The sequence below is a fragment of the Leopardus geoffroyi genome, chromosome A2 (genome assembly GCF_018350155.1).
Source record: "Leopardus geoffroyi isolate Oge1 chromosome A2, O.geoffroyi_Oge1_pat1.0, whole genome shotgun sequence".
NCBI lineage: Eukaryota > Metazoa > Chordata > Mammalia > Carnivora > Felidae > Leopardus > Leopardus geoffroyi.
Window position 1 is genome coordinate 14,586,528 of NC_059331.1, and position 14,580 is coordinate 14,601,107.

General features: G+C 62.2%; 1 protein-coding gene across 2 annotated transcripts; it reads left to right on the plus strand.

The window, feature by feature from the left end:
* The first annotated feature begins 19 nt into the window (after positions 1-19).
* CILP2 (cartilage intermediate layer protein 2) lies at positions 20-9,337 on the plus strand. Of its 2 annotated transcripts, XM_045492563.1 has the most exons (10): positions 188-336; positions 569-720; positions 1,681-1,692; positions 1,757-1,838; positions 2,828-3,100; positions 3,760-3,915; positions 4,984-5,262; positions 5,665-5,773; positions 5,968-6,125; positions 6,365-9,337. In XM_045492563.1, the coding sequence occupies exons 2-10, from the start codon at positions 652-654 to the stop codon at positions 8,698-8,700; spliced, it is 3,474 nt and encodes a 1,157-aa protein (XP_045348519.1). In that variant the 5' UTR covers positions 188-336; positions 569-651; the 3' UTR covers positions 8,701-9,337. The 2 variants fall into 2 exon arrangements, with proteins under 2 accessions (XP_045348518.1, XP_045348519.1); XM_045492562.1 differs by lacking the exon at positions 1,681-1,692 and having other exon boundaries at positions 20-269; positions 569-715; positions 1,741-1,838.
* Positions 9,338-14,580: the final 5,243 nt, after the last annotated feature.

The following is a 14,580-nucleotide window of genomic DNA, read 5'->3' on the forward strand; positions in this document are numbered from 1 at the left end:
CCTCGCCTCCGCCTCCTCTGTGCGCCGGCTCCGCTGCGGGGGTGGGCAGACTCGGGGAGGGACTTCCCACCGCCCCCCGGAGCCCAAGGCTGGAGGCACGGAGGGTAGTCGTAGAGCGGGACTTCCCGCCGGCCGGGAAAACTAGAGCCAGAAGAGAAGAAGGTAGATTCGGGGTGGGACTTCCAGCCTGCTTGGGGTGGCCTAACGCCAACAGGATTGAAGTTAGACTCGATGGAGGATTCCTCGCCGCCTAAACGGCTGCCTGAAGCGTGAGTGTTTGGGCAGCCTCAGGCTCCACTCCAAGAGGCACGTCCCGCAGGCAGCTTGGGAGCCAAGGTGGAGAACGGAGAGTGGGTTGAGGGAGGGACTTCCAGCTGGCGACGGGGGGGGGGGGGGTTGGGGAGAACGCAGGCCAGCCTGAGGGCGGAGGCACAGCCGGACGCACCGAAGGGGGCGACCGGAGAGGTTGCTAGCTCACCGAAGTCACCCAGGGCCAGGGAGCGATGCTTGCACGGGGCGTGGCCTGCACGGGGCGTGGCCTGCGGTCACCTCCCGCCCCCACCCTCAGCCCCAGCGGCCGCCAGACCCGCGGGAGTCGGATCCGAGCGCGCCGCGGAGCCCGGACCCTCCCTCGGACTCTCGGACCCGGCCATGGCGTCATTGCCGCCACTACTCTGCCTCTTTGTCGCCGCCGCGCACCTGGCGGGGGCTCGAGGTGAGGCGCCCCATGACCCCAGCCCAGACCCCTAGGCCTGGCACGCAGCCGCTCCGGGAGAGGGAACCAAGGGACCCTTTGGCTTCCTCAGACCTGGGTCCCCCTTCGTCAGCCCGGGAGTGGAGTGAAGGGGCGTCGGGGGTATGGATTCTTGGGACCAACAACGGGCCCGGGGGAGGGAAGGGAGGAAACTTCTCTGTTCTCTTGCCTCCTCAAGAGAGGTAGGGGAACTCGGAGTATCCATATGAACTTTAGGCTCCTTTAGGTTCCTGGGGACAGCGGGGGGCCGGTCTCACCCCCAGCATTTGGACTCTGAAGCATTGTGTCTTGGCCCAGGATTCAGGGGTCAGAGCGGTCCCCTCTCACACAACTCCTCCTCTTCCACAAACACACCATTCAGAAAACTTCTCGTCTCAGGAGCACTCAGTGGAACAGGGCACTGGATCCATTTCTCAGATGAGGAGACTGAGACACAGACAGGGAAGGGACTTGTCTGAGGTCACCGCTCAGCCTGGCTATCTTAGATAACTCAAGGTCAGAGAAGCCAGGCTAGATTCCAAAGACCTCCCAATGGCAGCTTGGGCCCCAAGTGAAGGGATGGAAGGTATACTGAGGGAGAGACCTCCAACCCCGCAAATGGATAAAGAACGCAGCTCCACCTGAGGGCAGAGGCAGAGCCAACTAAACTCATGGTCGCTGAGCACACTGAGGGGGAGAACTGGGTCAGACCAGACACACAGACTTCCCCAGACTATGGCATCCTGGCCAGGGCAGAGGGAGGGATGGGGCTGCAGGAGATTGGGGGTAGGGGCCATAGGGAGGTTTCCTGGAGGCGGGGGAGGGGGGGTTCCTGCATCCCTTGGGGTCAGCCAGAGAGATGGTTCTGGCTTCTGAGACCCTCACTCACTACCCCCCAACCCCGCCCCGTGAAATGGGGATGATCATGACAGCACCTTGTATACAAGCAGCCCACAGAGGTCCCCATCAGCATGTTTCCTTCCCTCCATTCCTCATCCCTTCCACAGTCACTACCCCCCTGAGGAGCCCACAGCAACTGCCTGGGGCTTTGAAGGCCCATCTCTGCGCCCCGGACAGCCCTCACCAGCCCTGGAGGATTGGGAAGGTGAGTCATCCTGGGTCCAAGTCCTGGCTCTGCTGTGGGCTCACTATGTGAGCTCTGGTTGGTGTGGTCATGTAAGGAGGGGACACAAGGGGTGAAAGGCCAGTAACTTCCTGGTCCCTGGACATGGCAGCCCTTGGCACAGGTGCCCCAAGAAGTCTAAGTTTTAGGAGCAGAGGGGTGAGAGTCCAGGGCCTGTTTTGTCAAGGAGGAAACCAATGTAGGGTGGGAGTGGGTGCTTCCTCCCTGCTACTGGAAGCCTCGTGCAGGGTGCTTCTAGTAGATTCCAGACCTGTAGTTCTGGAACCTGGGTCTCTGGTTTCCTAGCTGGGAAAGTCCGGAAAGGAGTGAGCACATACACCCCGCCCCCTGCGCAGGTGGGGTGGGGGGCGGTGGGGGCGGGAGTTGATGGAAGCAGAAGCTGACTTCTGGGAGGCCAGACCGTTCCCACCTGTGGCTTCTGTGAAACAGGTTGCCTGGTGGGTTCATCCAGGCAGTGAGCAAGGGCCCAGCTGGCTCTAACCAGGAGCAGCCAGGCAATGGAAAGCCACAGCTAGGGCTGTTCTCCATCGGGTCTCCTCCTGCTACCTTTGTGTCTCCTCACACCTCAGGGATTCTGAATTCTGAGGTGGGGGACAGGCTTAATTTTAAGGTTGGGGGCTGCTGAGACAGTGTCAAGATGTCAGTGTGGCAAAATGTCAACCTGAACCAATGGGCCAGCTCAAGTATTGGGCAGCAGAACGGGGGCTGGTGCTAGGGGAGGCCAACCTCCCGTAATCCCTTTATAGCTCCTTGTGCCCTAGAGGACCCTGGATCTGGGCGGGTCAAGGGCGGGCTGGGTTAGTCGTGCTCATTGGGGGTGGGGTGACCGTCTTAGCAGGTAAACAGTTACCTCGGAGATGGGGGTGGGCAGGCCGCTTCCTGGGCCCCTGCATGCACTGATGAGGCCCGACAGGCTGTGGCCCGGGCCCCAGAGCGTGCGGTGCCCACAGAGGCCAGCCAGTGGACGTCCTGGTTCAACGTGGACCACCCCGGCGGCGACGGCGACTTCGAGAGCCTGGCTGCCATCCGCTTCTATTACGGGCCAGCGCGCGTGTGCCCGCGGCCGCTGGCGCTGGAGGCGCGCACCACGGACTGGGCCCTGCCGTCCACTGTAGGCGAGCGTGTGCACTTGAACCCCACGCGAGGTTTTTGGTGCCTCAACCGCGAGCAGCCCCGCGGCCGCCGCTGCTCCAACTACCACGTGCGCTTCCGCTGCCCGCTTGGTGAGGGCGGGGCCCAGGGAGGGGCGGGGACTGTGTGGGGATGGGCGGGGATGGGGAGAGGGCGGGATCTATATTAGTCATGCAGAGAAGAGAGTGGGGATTGGCAGACATGGGTCACAGGTGGGTGGAGCTTGAATGGGTGGTACTGGGGAAAGGGGGCAGGGCCGTGTGGATGTAGGCGTGGTTAGAAAGAGCTGGGGTCCTTTAGCAGGGCCCAAGGAGTGGGCTGGATCATATAGGGGCGGGGCTTTGGAAAGGAGGGCCTGGGAATAGGGGCCCAGGTAGGGAACAAGAAAGACCCCTCAGGAGCTCATCTCCCTCCTGCTGCCCTCAGTTGCTCATCTGTAACAGCTCCATTCTTTGGGGGCGTGTTTTGACCCCAAATGTATGAGGGACGCAGGGAGAACAGCACGGCTAACCTCGGGGAGCTTATCTGGGGTTGGGGTAAATGGGGTGTTACCTCAACTGCACGTTCGACAGGTGCGCCTGGGGGACAACTGATGAGAGCAATGGGCAGAACCTCTCTCTTGGGGTACCCATCCTCGGACGCACTTAGCGGGGGACGTCCTCCAGTCCTACATTGTTACTAGATTTCCAGGAGTCGCAGTCCCTGGCGTGGGCCACCGTCTCACCTTCCCTCCTCTCCGCCCTTACCGCAGAGGCCACGTGGGGCGCGTGGGGCCCGTGGGGTCCCTGTTCAGGGAGCTGCGGGCCAGGCCGTCGCCTGCGCCGCCGCCGCTGCCCAAGCCCGTCTGGGGATGCGTGTCCGGGGCGCCCCCTGGAGGCGCAGAAGTGTGTACGCCCTCCTTGTCCAGGTAGGAGGGATGGGGCCTGGAAGAGAGTGTTGAGTTAGAGGCGGGGCCTGGACTTGGAGGGAGGCGGCCTGCTGAGGAGGGTACCTAGTGGGGAGAGGCGGGTTGGGAATGAGCCTGATGGGATGGGGCTGGAATGGAAGAGGCGGGTCCTCGGGGGCCAGAACTTGGAACACATGGAGACTGGCCCTTCCTTCCCTTCTGCGCCCCCGTCCCCCGCCCCACGCGGAGGAGCATTGGTGAATGTGTGTATCTGGATGGGTGAACGCCAAGAAGGTCATGTCCAGGCACGGGCAGATCCGAGTGGGCATTGCTTTGGGCGCGCCACCAAGCGTGTGGATGTCCTGGTGGACACGGACACACTGAAGCCAGCTCATGTGCTTGGGGTACACACGCGTGGCATTCACAGCCCCCCTCTCCCGTACCCCACGCCCACGCGGACACGCGCTCACACCCTGGCAGACACCATGCCCAAGCCCTCCCAGGGCCAGACACCAGGCCAGCCAGGAGGCGACTGGAAATTCCGATCCGCCTGGGCTCCACAAACATGGTCTGGAGACTGCGCCCGCAGAGCCCATGGCAGGGTGGGGGAGCACGGTGGCCAATGGGGTAGTGGGGTCCCCACCCTACCCCGCCTGGCTCTGCCCTCCTGACGCCTCTGCCCTGACGTTTTCAGTGGAATTTTCCATCTTATGGAGAAACCGCGGGATTGGGAGGGGAGGGGAGGGAGATGTTCTGAGCCCAAGACCCAACCCCTAGTTGGGCCCCCAGCCCCTGCTGGACATTTTCTCTCATGCTAAAAGGAGCTTCTCTGTCCTGTGAGAGTCACCTCTCCTGTCCCCTCCACCAGGGCATTTTCCTCACCCCTCTGGACCACAGGTCTGCCCCAGTTCTGACTGCTCAACCCCATGTCCCCACTCACACAAGAGGCTGTTCCAAGCAGGGCCATGCTGAGGCCTCTGAGGGGCACAAGGTGGGGGGGGGGGGTGTCTAGGCATCTTTGCTGAGTGATCGAGTGGAAGGAGGGAGTGAAGAGGCTCCTCTGTTCCTCTGCCTGCCTTTGTCCCCCAGGTTGCAGCTCCAAGACCTGCGAGTGTCCTGACCACATCCTCCTGGGCTCGGTGGTCACCCCATCTGGGCGTCCACTGCCAGGAGCCAGGGTCTCCTTGAGAGACTGGCCTGGCACCGTGGCCATCACCGATGCCCATGGGACCTTCCGGATTCCTGGAGTGTGTGCCAGCAGCCGGGCCAACATCAGTGCCCAAATGGATGGCTTCTCTGCAGGCCTGGGCCAGGCCCAGGCCAATGGCTCTATCTCTGCTGTGGTCACTGTTGTCCTTAATAAGTTGGGTAAGTGCCCCAGGGCAAGGAGGGTGAGGAGGCTGAGAAGCTAAGAAGGAAATTCTGGGTGACACTTGGGAGGATGTGGTGCAGAATGAGGTCACTGGGGAAGAAATAAGATGTGACACAGCCATTGGAGAGAGCATAACACTAAATACGGTGCCATGGGAGGAACAAATACACTGTGAGAAGTTGGAGAAGGCGCGAGATGAGACAGGGACTTGCAGGGGGGCAGCATTAAGATGGGGCACCATCTTGAGCAGCCATGGGGTGAACTTGAATGGAGAGGTCATCAGAAGAGCCACAGGTGAAACAGGGCATCCCTGGAAGGGCAAGGATGGGGCCCTCTCTTGGGAAGGTTTGTTGGGAGAAGCTGGGATGGGGCAGGAACTTTGCCACCTTTGCCCCCAGAGAAACCCTACCTGGTGAAGCACCCCGAGTCCCGAGTGCGAGAGGCTGGCCAGAACGTAACCTTCTGCTGCAAAGCCTCAGGCACCCCCATGCCCAAGAAATACTCCTGGTGAGTGCCCTGCTCCATGCCCAAGGGCCTTGCACCCAGCTTTGCGGTTTGATTGGATTTTCCATGACATGTGGTGCCTCAGAGACTGGGAGAAAGATGCTCTACAACCTTGCTGGGCTGCATGGGGGATGGGGGACGGATGCAGCCCCTTCCCTGTGCTGAGGGCCCCCTGGTGTTGCCCACCTGCCACCCAGGTTCCACAACGGGACCCTGCTGGACCGGCGAGAACACAGGTACGGGGCCCATCTGGAGCTGCGGGGGCTGCGCCCAGACCAGGCAGGCACCTATCACTGCAAAGCGTGGAACGATGCAGGCACCGTGCGCTCGGGCAGCGCCCGGCTCACCGTGCTGGGTGAGCACCCTCAGCCCCCCAACCCTGAGCATGCCCTGAAACTTAGCCGAGGCCCATCACCAGCGAAAGCAACCCCAAATGGAGCCCCAGCTGCAGACTGCTCTCTGACCCTGCTGAGTCTGATCCCAGGCCCCCACTGAGCCCCTGGGTTGAGCCCCTGATCCCAATCCAGGCCCCAACCTTGGCTTCAATGGAGCCCTCCCCCTTACTCTGATCTGCTCTGATTTCTTGCTCTGCAGCCCCGGGCCAGCCAGCCTGCAATCCCCAGCCCCAAGAGCATCTGATCAAGCTCCCAGATGATTGTGGCCAGCCTGGCAGTGGCCCCGCCTACTTGGACGTGGGTCTCTGCTCTGATACCCTCTGCCCCAGCCCTGCAGGCTCCAGCTCCCGGTGTGGGGACTCAGGGTCCCGCTGCTGCTCCGTTCGCCGCCTGGAGAGCAAGGAGATCCACTGCTCCAACTATGTCCTCCCCGTCAAAGTGGTGGCTGAGTGTGGCTGTCAGAAATGTCTGCCCCCTCGGGGGCTGGTTCGGGGACGCGTGGTGGCTACCGACTCAGGGGAACCCCTGCGTTTTGCCCAGATCCTGCTAGGCCGGGAGCCCATTGGATTCACATCTTATCAGGGTGACTTCACCATCGAGGTGCCGCCCTCCACCCAGCGGCTGGTGGTAACTTTCGTGGACCCCAGTGGGGAGTTCATGGACACTGTCAGAGTTCTGCCTTTTGCCCCTCGAGGTGGTGGTGTATACCACGATGTCAAAGCCATGCGGAAGAAAGCCCCTGTCATCTTAGATGCCAGCCAGAGCAACACGATCCCTCTTGGGGAGCTGGAAGAGGAGGACCCGTTGGGCGAGCTGGTCCTCCAGCCCGGAGCCTTCCGCAGAGCCGATGGTGAACCCTACACGGGGGCCGTGGAGGCCCGGGTGACTTTCGTGGACCCCCGAGATCTCACTTCGGCGGCGGCCGCCCCCAGTGACCTGCGCTTTGTGGACAGTGACGGCGAGCTGGCCCCGCTGCGCACCTACGGCATGTTCGCGGTGGACCTCCGCGCCGCGGGCTCGGCGGAGCAGCTGCAGGCAGGGCCGGTGGCCGTGCGCGTCAATGCCGGCCAGATCCACATGGCGGGCCACGTGGAGGCCCTGAAGCTGTGGTCACTGAACCCTGACACAGGCTTGTGGGAGGAGGAGAGCGGCTTCCAGCGAGAAGGGTCAGCAGCCCCTCGGGTCCGCAGGGAGGAGAGGGTCTTCCTAGTGGGCAACGTGGAGATCCGCGAGCGGCGTCTGTTCAACCTGGACGTGCCCGAGCGCCGCCGCTGCTTCGTGAAGGTGCGCGCCTATGCCAACGACAAGTTCACCCCCAACGAGCAGGTGGAGGGTGTGGTGGTCACGCTGGTCAACCTGGAGCCTGCCCCCGGCTTCGCGGCCAACCCCCGTGCCTGGGGCCGCTTCGACAGCGCGGTCACCGGCCCCAACGGCGCCTGCCTCCCCGCCTTCTGCGACACGGACCGGCCGGACGCCTACACTGCTCTGGTCACGGCCACCCTGGGCGGGGAGGAGCTGGAGCCCGCGCCCTCCCGGCCCCGCCCGCACGCGGCCACCGTGGGCGTGGCGCAGCCCTACCTGGACAAGCTGGGCTACCGCCGCACCGACCACGACGACCCAGCCCTCAAACGCAACGGCTTCCGCATCAACCTCGCTAAACCCAGGCCCGGCGACCCCGCCGAGGCCAACGGCCCGGTGTACCCGTGGCGCAGCCTGCGAGAATGCCAGGAGGCCCCGGTGACCGCCAGCCACTTCCGCTTCGCGCGCGTGGAGGCGGACAAGTACGAGTACAACGTGGTCCCGTTCCGCGAGGGCGTGCCGGCCTCCTGGACTGGGGACCTCCTAGCCTGGTGGCCCAACCCCCAGGAGTTCCGGGCCTGCTTCCTCAAAGTGAAGATCCAGGGCCCCCAGGAGTACATGGTCCGCTCCCACAACGCTGGGGGCAGCCACCCGCGCACCCAGGGCCAGCTCTACGGGCTTCGGGACGCCCGGAGCGTCCGAGACCCCGAGCACCCCGGCACGTCCGCGGCCTGTGTGGAGTTCAAGTGCAGCGGGATGCTATTTGATCAACGTCAGGTGGACAGGACGCTGGTGACCATCACGCCCCAGGGCAGCTGCCGCCGAGTGGCGGTCAACGGACTCCTGCAGGATTACTTGGCCCGGCACCCCCCACCCGCCCCAGCTGACGACCCGGCTGCCTTCGCCATGCTGGCCCCGCTCGACCCTCTGGGCCACAACTACGGTGTCTACACGGTCACCGACCAGAGCCCGAGGCTGGCCAAGGAGATCGCCATCGGCCGCTGCTTCGATGGCTCCTCTGACGGCTTCTCTAGGGAAATGAAGGCCGATGCTGGCACAGCTGTCACCTTCCAGTGTCGGGAGCCACCAGCCGGCCGGCCTAGCCTCTTCCAGAGGCTGCTGGAGTCCCCGGCAACAGCGCTTGGTGACATCCGCAGGGAGATGGGTGAGGTGACCCGGGCACAGGCTCAAGCCGCAGGTCCCCTCCGTACCCGCCGGGGCAGGGCCCGCCAGTGACCTGGGCTCGTGGCCTGACTCCTCTGCCTTGCTCCGGACTCCTCTGTACCTCGGAAGTCTCAGCCCCCTTCCCCAGATGCTCCCTCCCTAGGTTTCTGGGCCCCCCTCTCCCTCCCCTGCCCAGGGTTCAGAGTCAAGATAGGAACTAGGAGTGTCAGGTTGTGGAACTGCCAGGCAGGGGACTGTCGCTGTGTGAGGCAAAATGGAGTTCTTCCTGACAGCAGGAGCCAGCATCCTGGGAGACCATCGGGCAGCCGACGGAGGCCTGGGAGGAGTCATTCCCAGCTCGAGCGCTGGCTCTGATTTTATGTGTGTTTTGACCCTGATTTCAGATATTCTGCCCCTTGAGATTTCCCGCCTTCTGCCTGAAGCCCCCTCTGCCTGTTGCCGAGCTGGGTGCTTTATTGGATCCACTGCCCCAAGCTTTGTTCTAGGGGTTATTTATTGAAACAAAGCCTACGGGGCTGGTCGCAGGGGTTAAGAGTGGGGGTCCAGGCCCAGTGAAAATCAGGCAAGGGCTTCTTGGTTCTGGGGCTGAAGGGCACAGTTCTCACATGTTTGGTGCTTGGAGATCCCCCCCCCCCCCCCGGGGCGGGGGGTTGGGGCAAGGAACCAATTAAAGATGCTTCATTTCCCACTCATGGTGTCGGTCTTGGGGACTGAAAATGGAGGCTGCGGCTGCTGGACCCAGACCTTGGCAGGTGGAAAGAGGCCTGGAGCAGACACGGACATGGGTGTGCAAGCAGCTCAGAGGCCTCCACGAGGTGCCGGGCGTGCCTCGGGCTGGTGTGTGGGTCCTGGCAGAGTCACACAGAAGTGTGTCTGTGACACGTGTGTGCAGACCTGACTCGTGGGCAGCCCGAGCCTGTGCCGCCCTGACCGCTGAACACGGTAGCAGCTGCCGCCCTGGCCTTTTCCTCTGAGCCTGGCCATGTGCCCGAGGGCCGCACTGGGCAGGGAGGGGCCCTGGCAGGGGCCCATGCCCCAGGCGGCAGGAATCGAGCCTGCTCTGGACTTCCTCAGCCAGGGTCACGCTGCCCCTCCTTAGGCCCCACCCGGCTGAGGCCTGGCCACACCTTGGCCACATGGTGACCGGGCTGCCCGAGGCCATGGCCCTGGGCCCTCTACTTCACCAGGACTCAGTCTGGAGGCGGCAGAACATCGCTTGCTGGCGCTCTGTGTGCGTGGCTCTGTGTGCTCGCGTGCGCGAGTCCTCCTGGCCACGCCCCCGCTTTCCAGACAGAGGAAACTGAGCCCCCACAGGGAGAGGCAAAGGGCTGCTCGGGCCCTGGAGTGAATCCCCGCAGGAGCAGGGGCTCCTTGGATGGCTCAACAGCCCCCTCCGGCACATGCTTGGGACTCCCTTGGCCCCAGGAAGGCATCAAAGCGGCATTGCTGGGGACCTGGGATGGGAGGCATTGTGTCCCTCACCCCAGGGATGGGGTGACAGCGGGGAGTGGGGGTGCGGGGTGTTTCCTTAACCCAGGGCCCTCTGCACACCCACCCACCCACCCACTTACCTTTCTACCACCCGCCTGTCCGCCCACCCACTGCTGCCTCCACCCCTCCTGTCCACACCACCATGTGCCTGTGCAGCATTTGGAGGCTTCAGCTCTGTGCCAACGCGGAGCCGATCCGGCCTTGGTAGGGAGGTAGGTTCACACACGGACCCCAGCACACCCGGGGGGTCAGCACTGGGCCCACATGGTCCGCTGGCTCCCGTCCAGCTCAGTCTGACAGCTCTCAACCTCTCCAGCCCTCATGCCTTTGCTCAGGCCATTCCCTTCGTGGGAACCTCTTTCCTTGGCCAGGGGTAGGCTAGGGGGCCTAGGGGGTCAGGGAGAATCTGACAAGCCCAGAGGCCTCAGCCCCAGTCTCTGAGGGTGGGCCTCAGAACTCTGCTGGAGTCCAGATTTGGGCGGCCCCAGGGGGGCCGGCGCCCCAGCCTCTGCCTGGATAGGCTAAAATGCACAGGAGTGGAGAGATGCTTTGAGATGCCTTGGGAGCCAGGGAGCGTGTGCGTTGATTCACAACACACTGTGTCTACACCCCTAGCTGACAGGGAGGCTCGGAGGGGGGAGTTCCTCGCCCAAGGGAACCTGGGTTCTGGGCTGCCCCGTGGGGTCCTGGGGAACAGGAAGAGCCGGGGGGGGGGCCCCCCCACCGTGGCCGGCGGGTAAAGCTGGCTTCCAGGCTGAGGGTGATGAGGTGTCAGTCTCCGTGGCCAAATACCTTTCATTGAGAAAGTGTCGGGGCTGTGGCTGCTGCCAGGCCTGGGGCAGCTGGGTTTGGGGCGGGCAGCTGGCCTCCCTTCCCTGGGGTGGGGCAGGGGTGGATGGGCGTCCTCTTGAAGCCCCTCCCCAGATGCGGGCCGGGCCAGGACTGAGAGGGGCTCCCAGAGGGAAGCGGATCAGGGAGGACGTTCCAGGTGGAGGGCAAAGCCGAAGTGAGTGCTTGGCACCGGGCAGGGACTGTAGCCTCAGCTCCTGCCCATCCCTGCCGACACTGTTTAAGAGGACAGCGCCTGACTCCAGTTTCCAGATGAGGAAACTGAGTCTCCCAAAGAAGCCATCGCCCTGAGCTGACAGCCCCGTGCCCCTTGCTGCTGCCTTGTGACCCTGTTTGAGCAGAGGGGGAGTTCAGCCTCACCCCCCGCCAACCCCCCCCCCGCCCCCGTTCAGGAACCTTGGCCATCCGCCTCCTGGTAAATCCATTGCTCTCCCCCCAAACTGGGGCTGCCAGACCACACACCCTCAAGTCTGGGTAAGTGGGGGGCATGAGCCCCCCCCACCCCCACCCAGAGACCCTGGCTCCAGCCACCCTGGGGTCAGCTCAGGGCACAAGGAGGCCCTTGGTCCCGCCCACGGCATTTCAGACTCTTATAATTTTAGAACCAGGGGTTCTTAAAATTCCTAGCACTGTGAGTGGGAGAAGAATCTTGGAACAATGCTTAAAACAAGAGAGGCTTAAAACCGCAGAATCGAAGAGGAGGAAGACGATCATGAACACACATTAAGCACTGACTGGATGCAAGGCCTCCCTGCTCCCCCAAGAACTCACTCACTTTAAGGGCATTTATTATCTTTTTAATGTTTAGTTATTTTGAGAGAGAGAGAGAGAGAGAGAGAGAGCATACGAGCAGGGGAGGGGCAGAGAGAGAGGGAGAGAGAGAGAGAGAGAGAGACAATCCCAACAGGCTCCACACTGTCAGACCTCAGTCCCACGAACCGTGAGAGCATGATTTGAGCTGAAATCGAGAGTCAGATGCTTAACTGACTGAGCCACCCAGACACCCCTCACTTTAAGGGCTTTTAATGTACACTTCTTGTCTTGGAGGTCAAAATAGACTTGTAGGGAGGGTAATTTTCATACAACCCCCATTTCACAGCTGAAATTGGCCCAGGGTCACAAAGCAAACAGGGACACTGTGGGCTGGGGGTGGGGGAAGGGCAATGTTTCCCAGAGAAGGGGACATAGGTGCTGGGTCCTGAAGGATGGCGTAGGAGTTTGCCCAGCAGGCAAGGCAGGAAGGGCAGTCCTGGCAGCTAGAAATGTGTCTGGGAAGGCTGGAGGAGGGAAACCTCAGGTGGGCACGGAGGGCAGAAGGGGAGACGAACGGAGCCTTGAACGCCGAGTCAGAGGCCCGAGCTATCTCTAGCAGGTGATCGGGAGCCAAAGAAGGTGCTGGAGCGGTGGAAGTGTGCACACTTGCTCATGACAAAGACTCCTCTGGAACTGGTGCGGGATTCAGCTTGTTGGAAAGTGTTTTTTTCATGGAACTGTGGTCTGCTTCTTCCCACGTGGCAGCCCTTGTGGGGTCCAAACCCTGCAGTCCAGCGCCCCCTCCCCCTCGGCTGCCTCCTGTTCTGGCTGAACATTGCTGGCACCTCCATCGGGGCCTCGTGGACCTGGCGTGGCCACCCACCACTTCCCCGGCCCCGTCTGTCTCTCTCATCAGCCCTCGGAGTTGGGTACGTCCCAGTCTCAGACCCCAAAGACTGGAGCCAGCCTGGCGGGGAGACCTGGCCTCCGTCGGCTGGGGGGAGTGGTGGAAACAGAGGCAGGGTGCCAGCAGAGAGAGAGCAGTCCAGGTGAATGCTGACGTCCTGCTGCCTGACCCCTCTCCCAGGGCCTGGGGTGGGGGGTCTGAGCAGGCAGGAGGGAGGAGACCCCAAAGATACACCGACATGTTGGTGTATATGCGGGACCACACACACTGTCCTACCCAGGGTCACAACCACCACATGGAGCCACGCACAGTGGAGCCAGTCTCCCTCATCATCCGTCCCAAGGTGACACTGTGCTCGTCACACCCCGTCCCTGTCCTCCCCAGACATGCCCTCCCACACCACTGGGGACACCTTTTCATCACCCATTTGGGTGATGCTGTCACTCTCCATTATAGCCCCACATGCGGTCACCAACCCGCCATCTGACTTGCCGGATGTGGGAAATACGCTGGACGTGCACCCTTACCAGCCACCCCGGGGTGGGGGACGCACGCCTGACACGCAGGCCCGTGTGCGTGCAGCCAAGCGCACCTGTGCGTCATGTAGCATGGACACAGCCACAGTCTCCCTGCACTTGGGGATGTTCTGGCCCCCAGATGGCTGGAACTGCCCGAGTCAGGACTGATCGTAACCCCCCCCCCCCCCCGCCACGACCTCCCACGATTCAGTCCCTCCAAGCACACTGGGCCACAGCCGGACACGTGTGGCACCTCTTACCCTTTTGGAGCCCTGGGGAGGGCGTGGGCAGGGGGCTGGAAGCTGGGGAGGGGGCCTCAAGGTCCCAGCGGCCTTTCCTGGGAAGTCCCGAATCCCTTCCTGCTGACTCAGCCCTGGGGGCTGGCAGGCGGGGTGCTGCCGAACCTCAGGTATGTCCTCGAAGGCTGCCTAGTGGGGCCTCCATCAAGGCGTGGGAGGGGAGCTCCCACTCAGCACTCAGCCCTTCCCCAGATCCCAGCCTCCCCTTTTGCCCCAGATGGAGCTTGAGCGTTAATGGTGCAGCTCAAGACCCGGTGCCAGCGTGGTGGGAGCTGAGGCCGGCTGCTCATACCTCCGGTTTTTTCCGGTTGAACGTTGGCGGAGCAATGAGTTCCCAGCCGAGCGAGGCTCCCTCGTAAAGGGGCCCTGCTCAGCCCACTCTCCCAGCCTTGTAAAGACGTGGATGTCTCAGATGGTCTGGGGGAAGTTGGCCTGGCAGCTTATCCTGGGGCCCAGCACAGGGACACACACACACACACACACACACACACACACACACAGATGTGCTCATATGTTCCCATGTGATGTCTACATGCAGACCTGTGGCTACAAATACACTTGATCATTCACAGACTCAGCCCCTGGACTGGCCCTCACAGAGCCCCATTCTAAAGAGCAAGACTAAGACAGGTGCAGATATCCCAGCCTTTGGGGCCAGGGGTTGGGAAAACCGAGAGGAGCACCCAGGGAAGGTTTTCTGGGGAAACGAGCATTTAATATGGGCTTTGAAGGGTGAATAGGAGTTTGCCAAACCCAAATCAGATGTCCAGAGGTCTTGAAGACTGGTTTTAGAGTTTGCTTTTTTTTGCCCGTGAGGATTTTTTTTTTTTTAATTTTTTTTTTCAATGTTTATTTTTGGGACAGAGAGAGACAGAGCATGAACGGGGGAGGGGCAGAGAGAGAGGGAGACACAGAATCGGAAGCAGGCTCCAGGCTCTGAGCCATCAGCCCAGAGCCTGACGCGGGGCTCGAACTCACGGACCGCGAGATCGTGACCTGGCTGAAGTCGGACGCTTAACCGACTGCGCCACCCAGGCGCCCCTGCCCGTGAGGATTTTAAGCAGGGGAATGACACGGTCGGACAGACCCCAACTCACGACCACTTCTTGAGGAC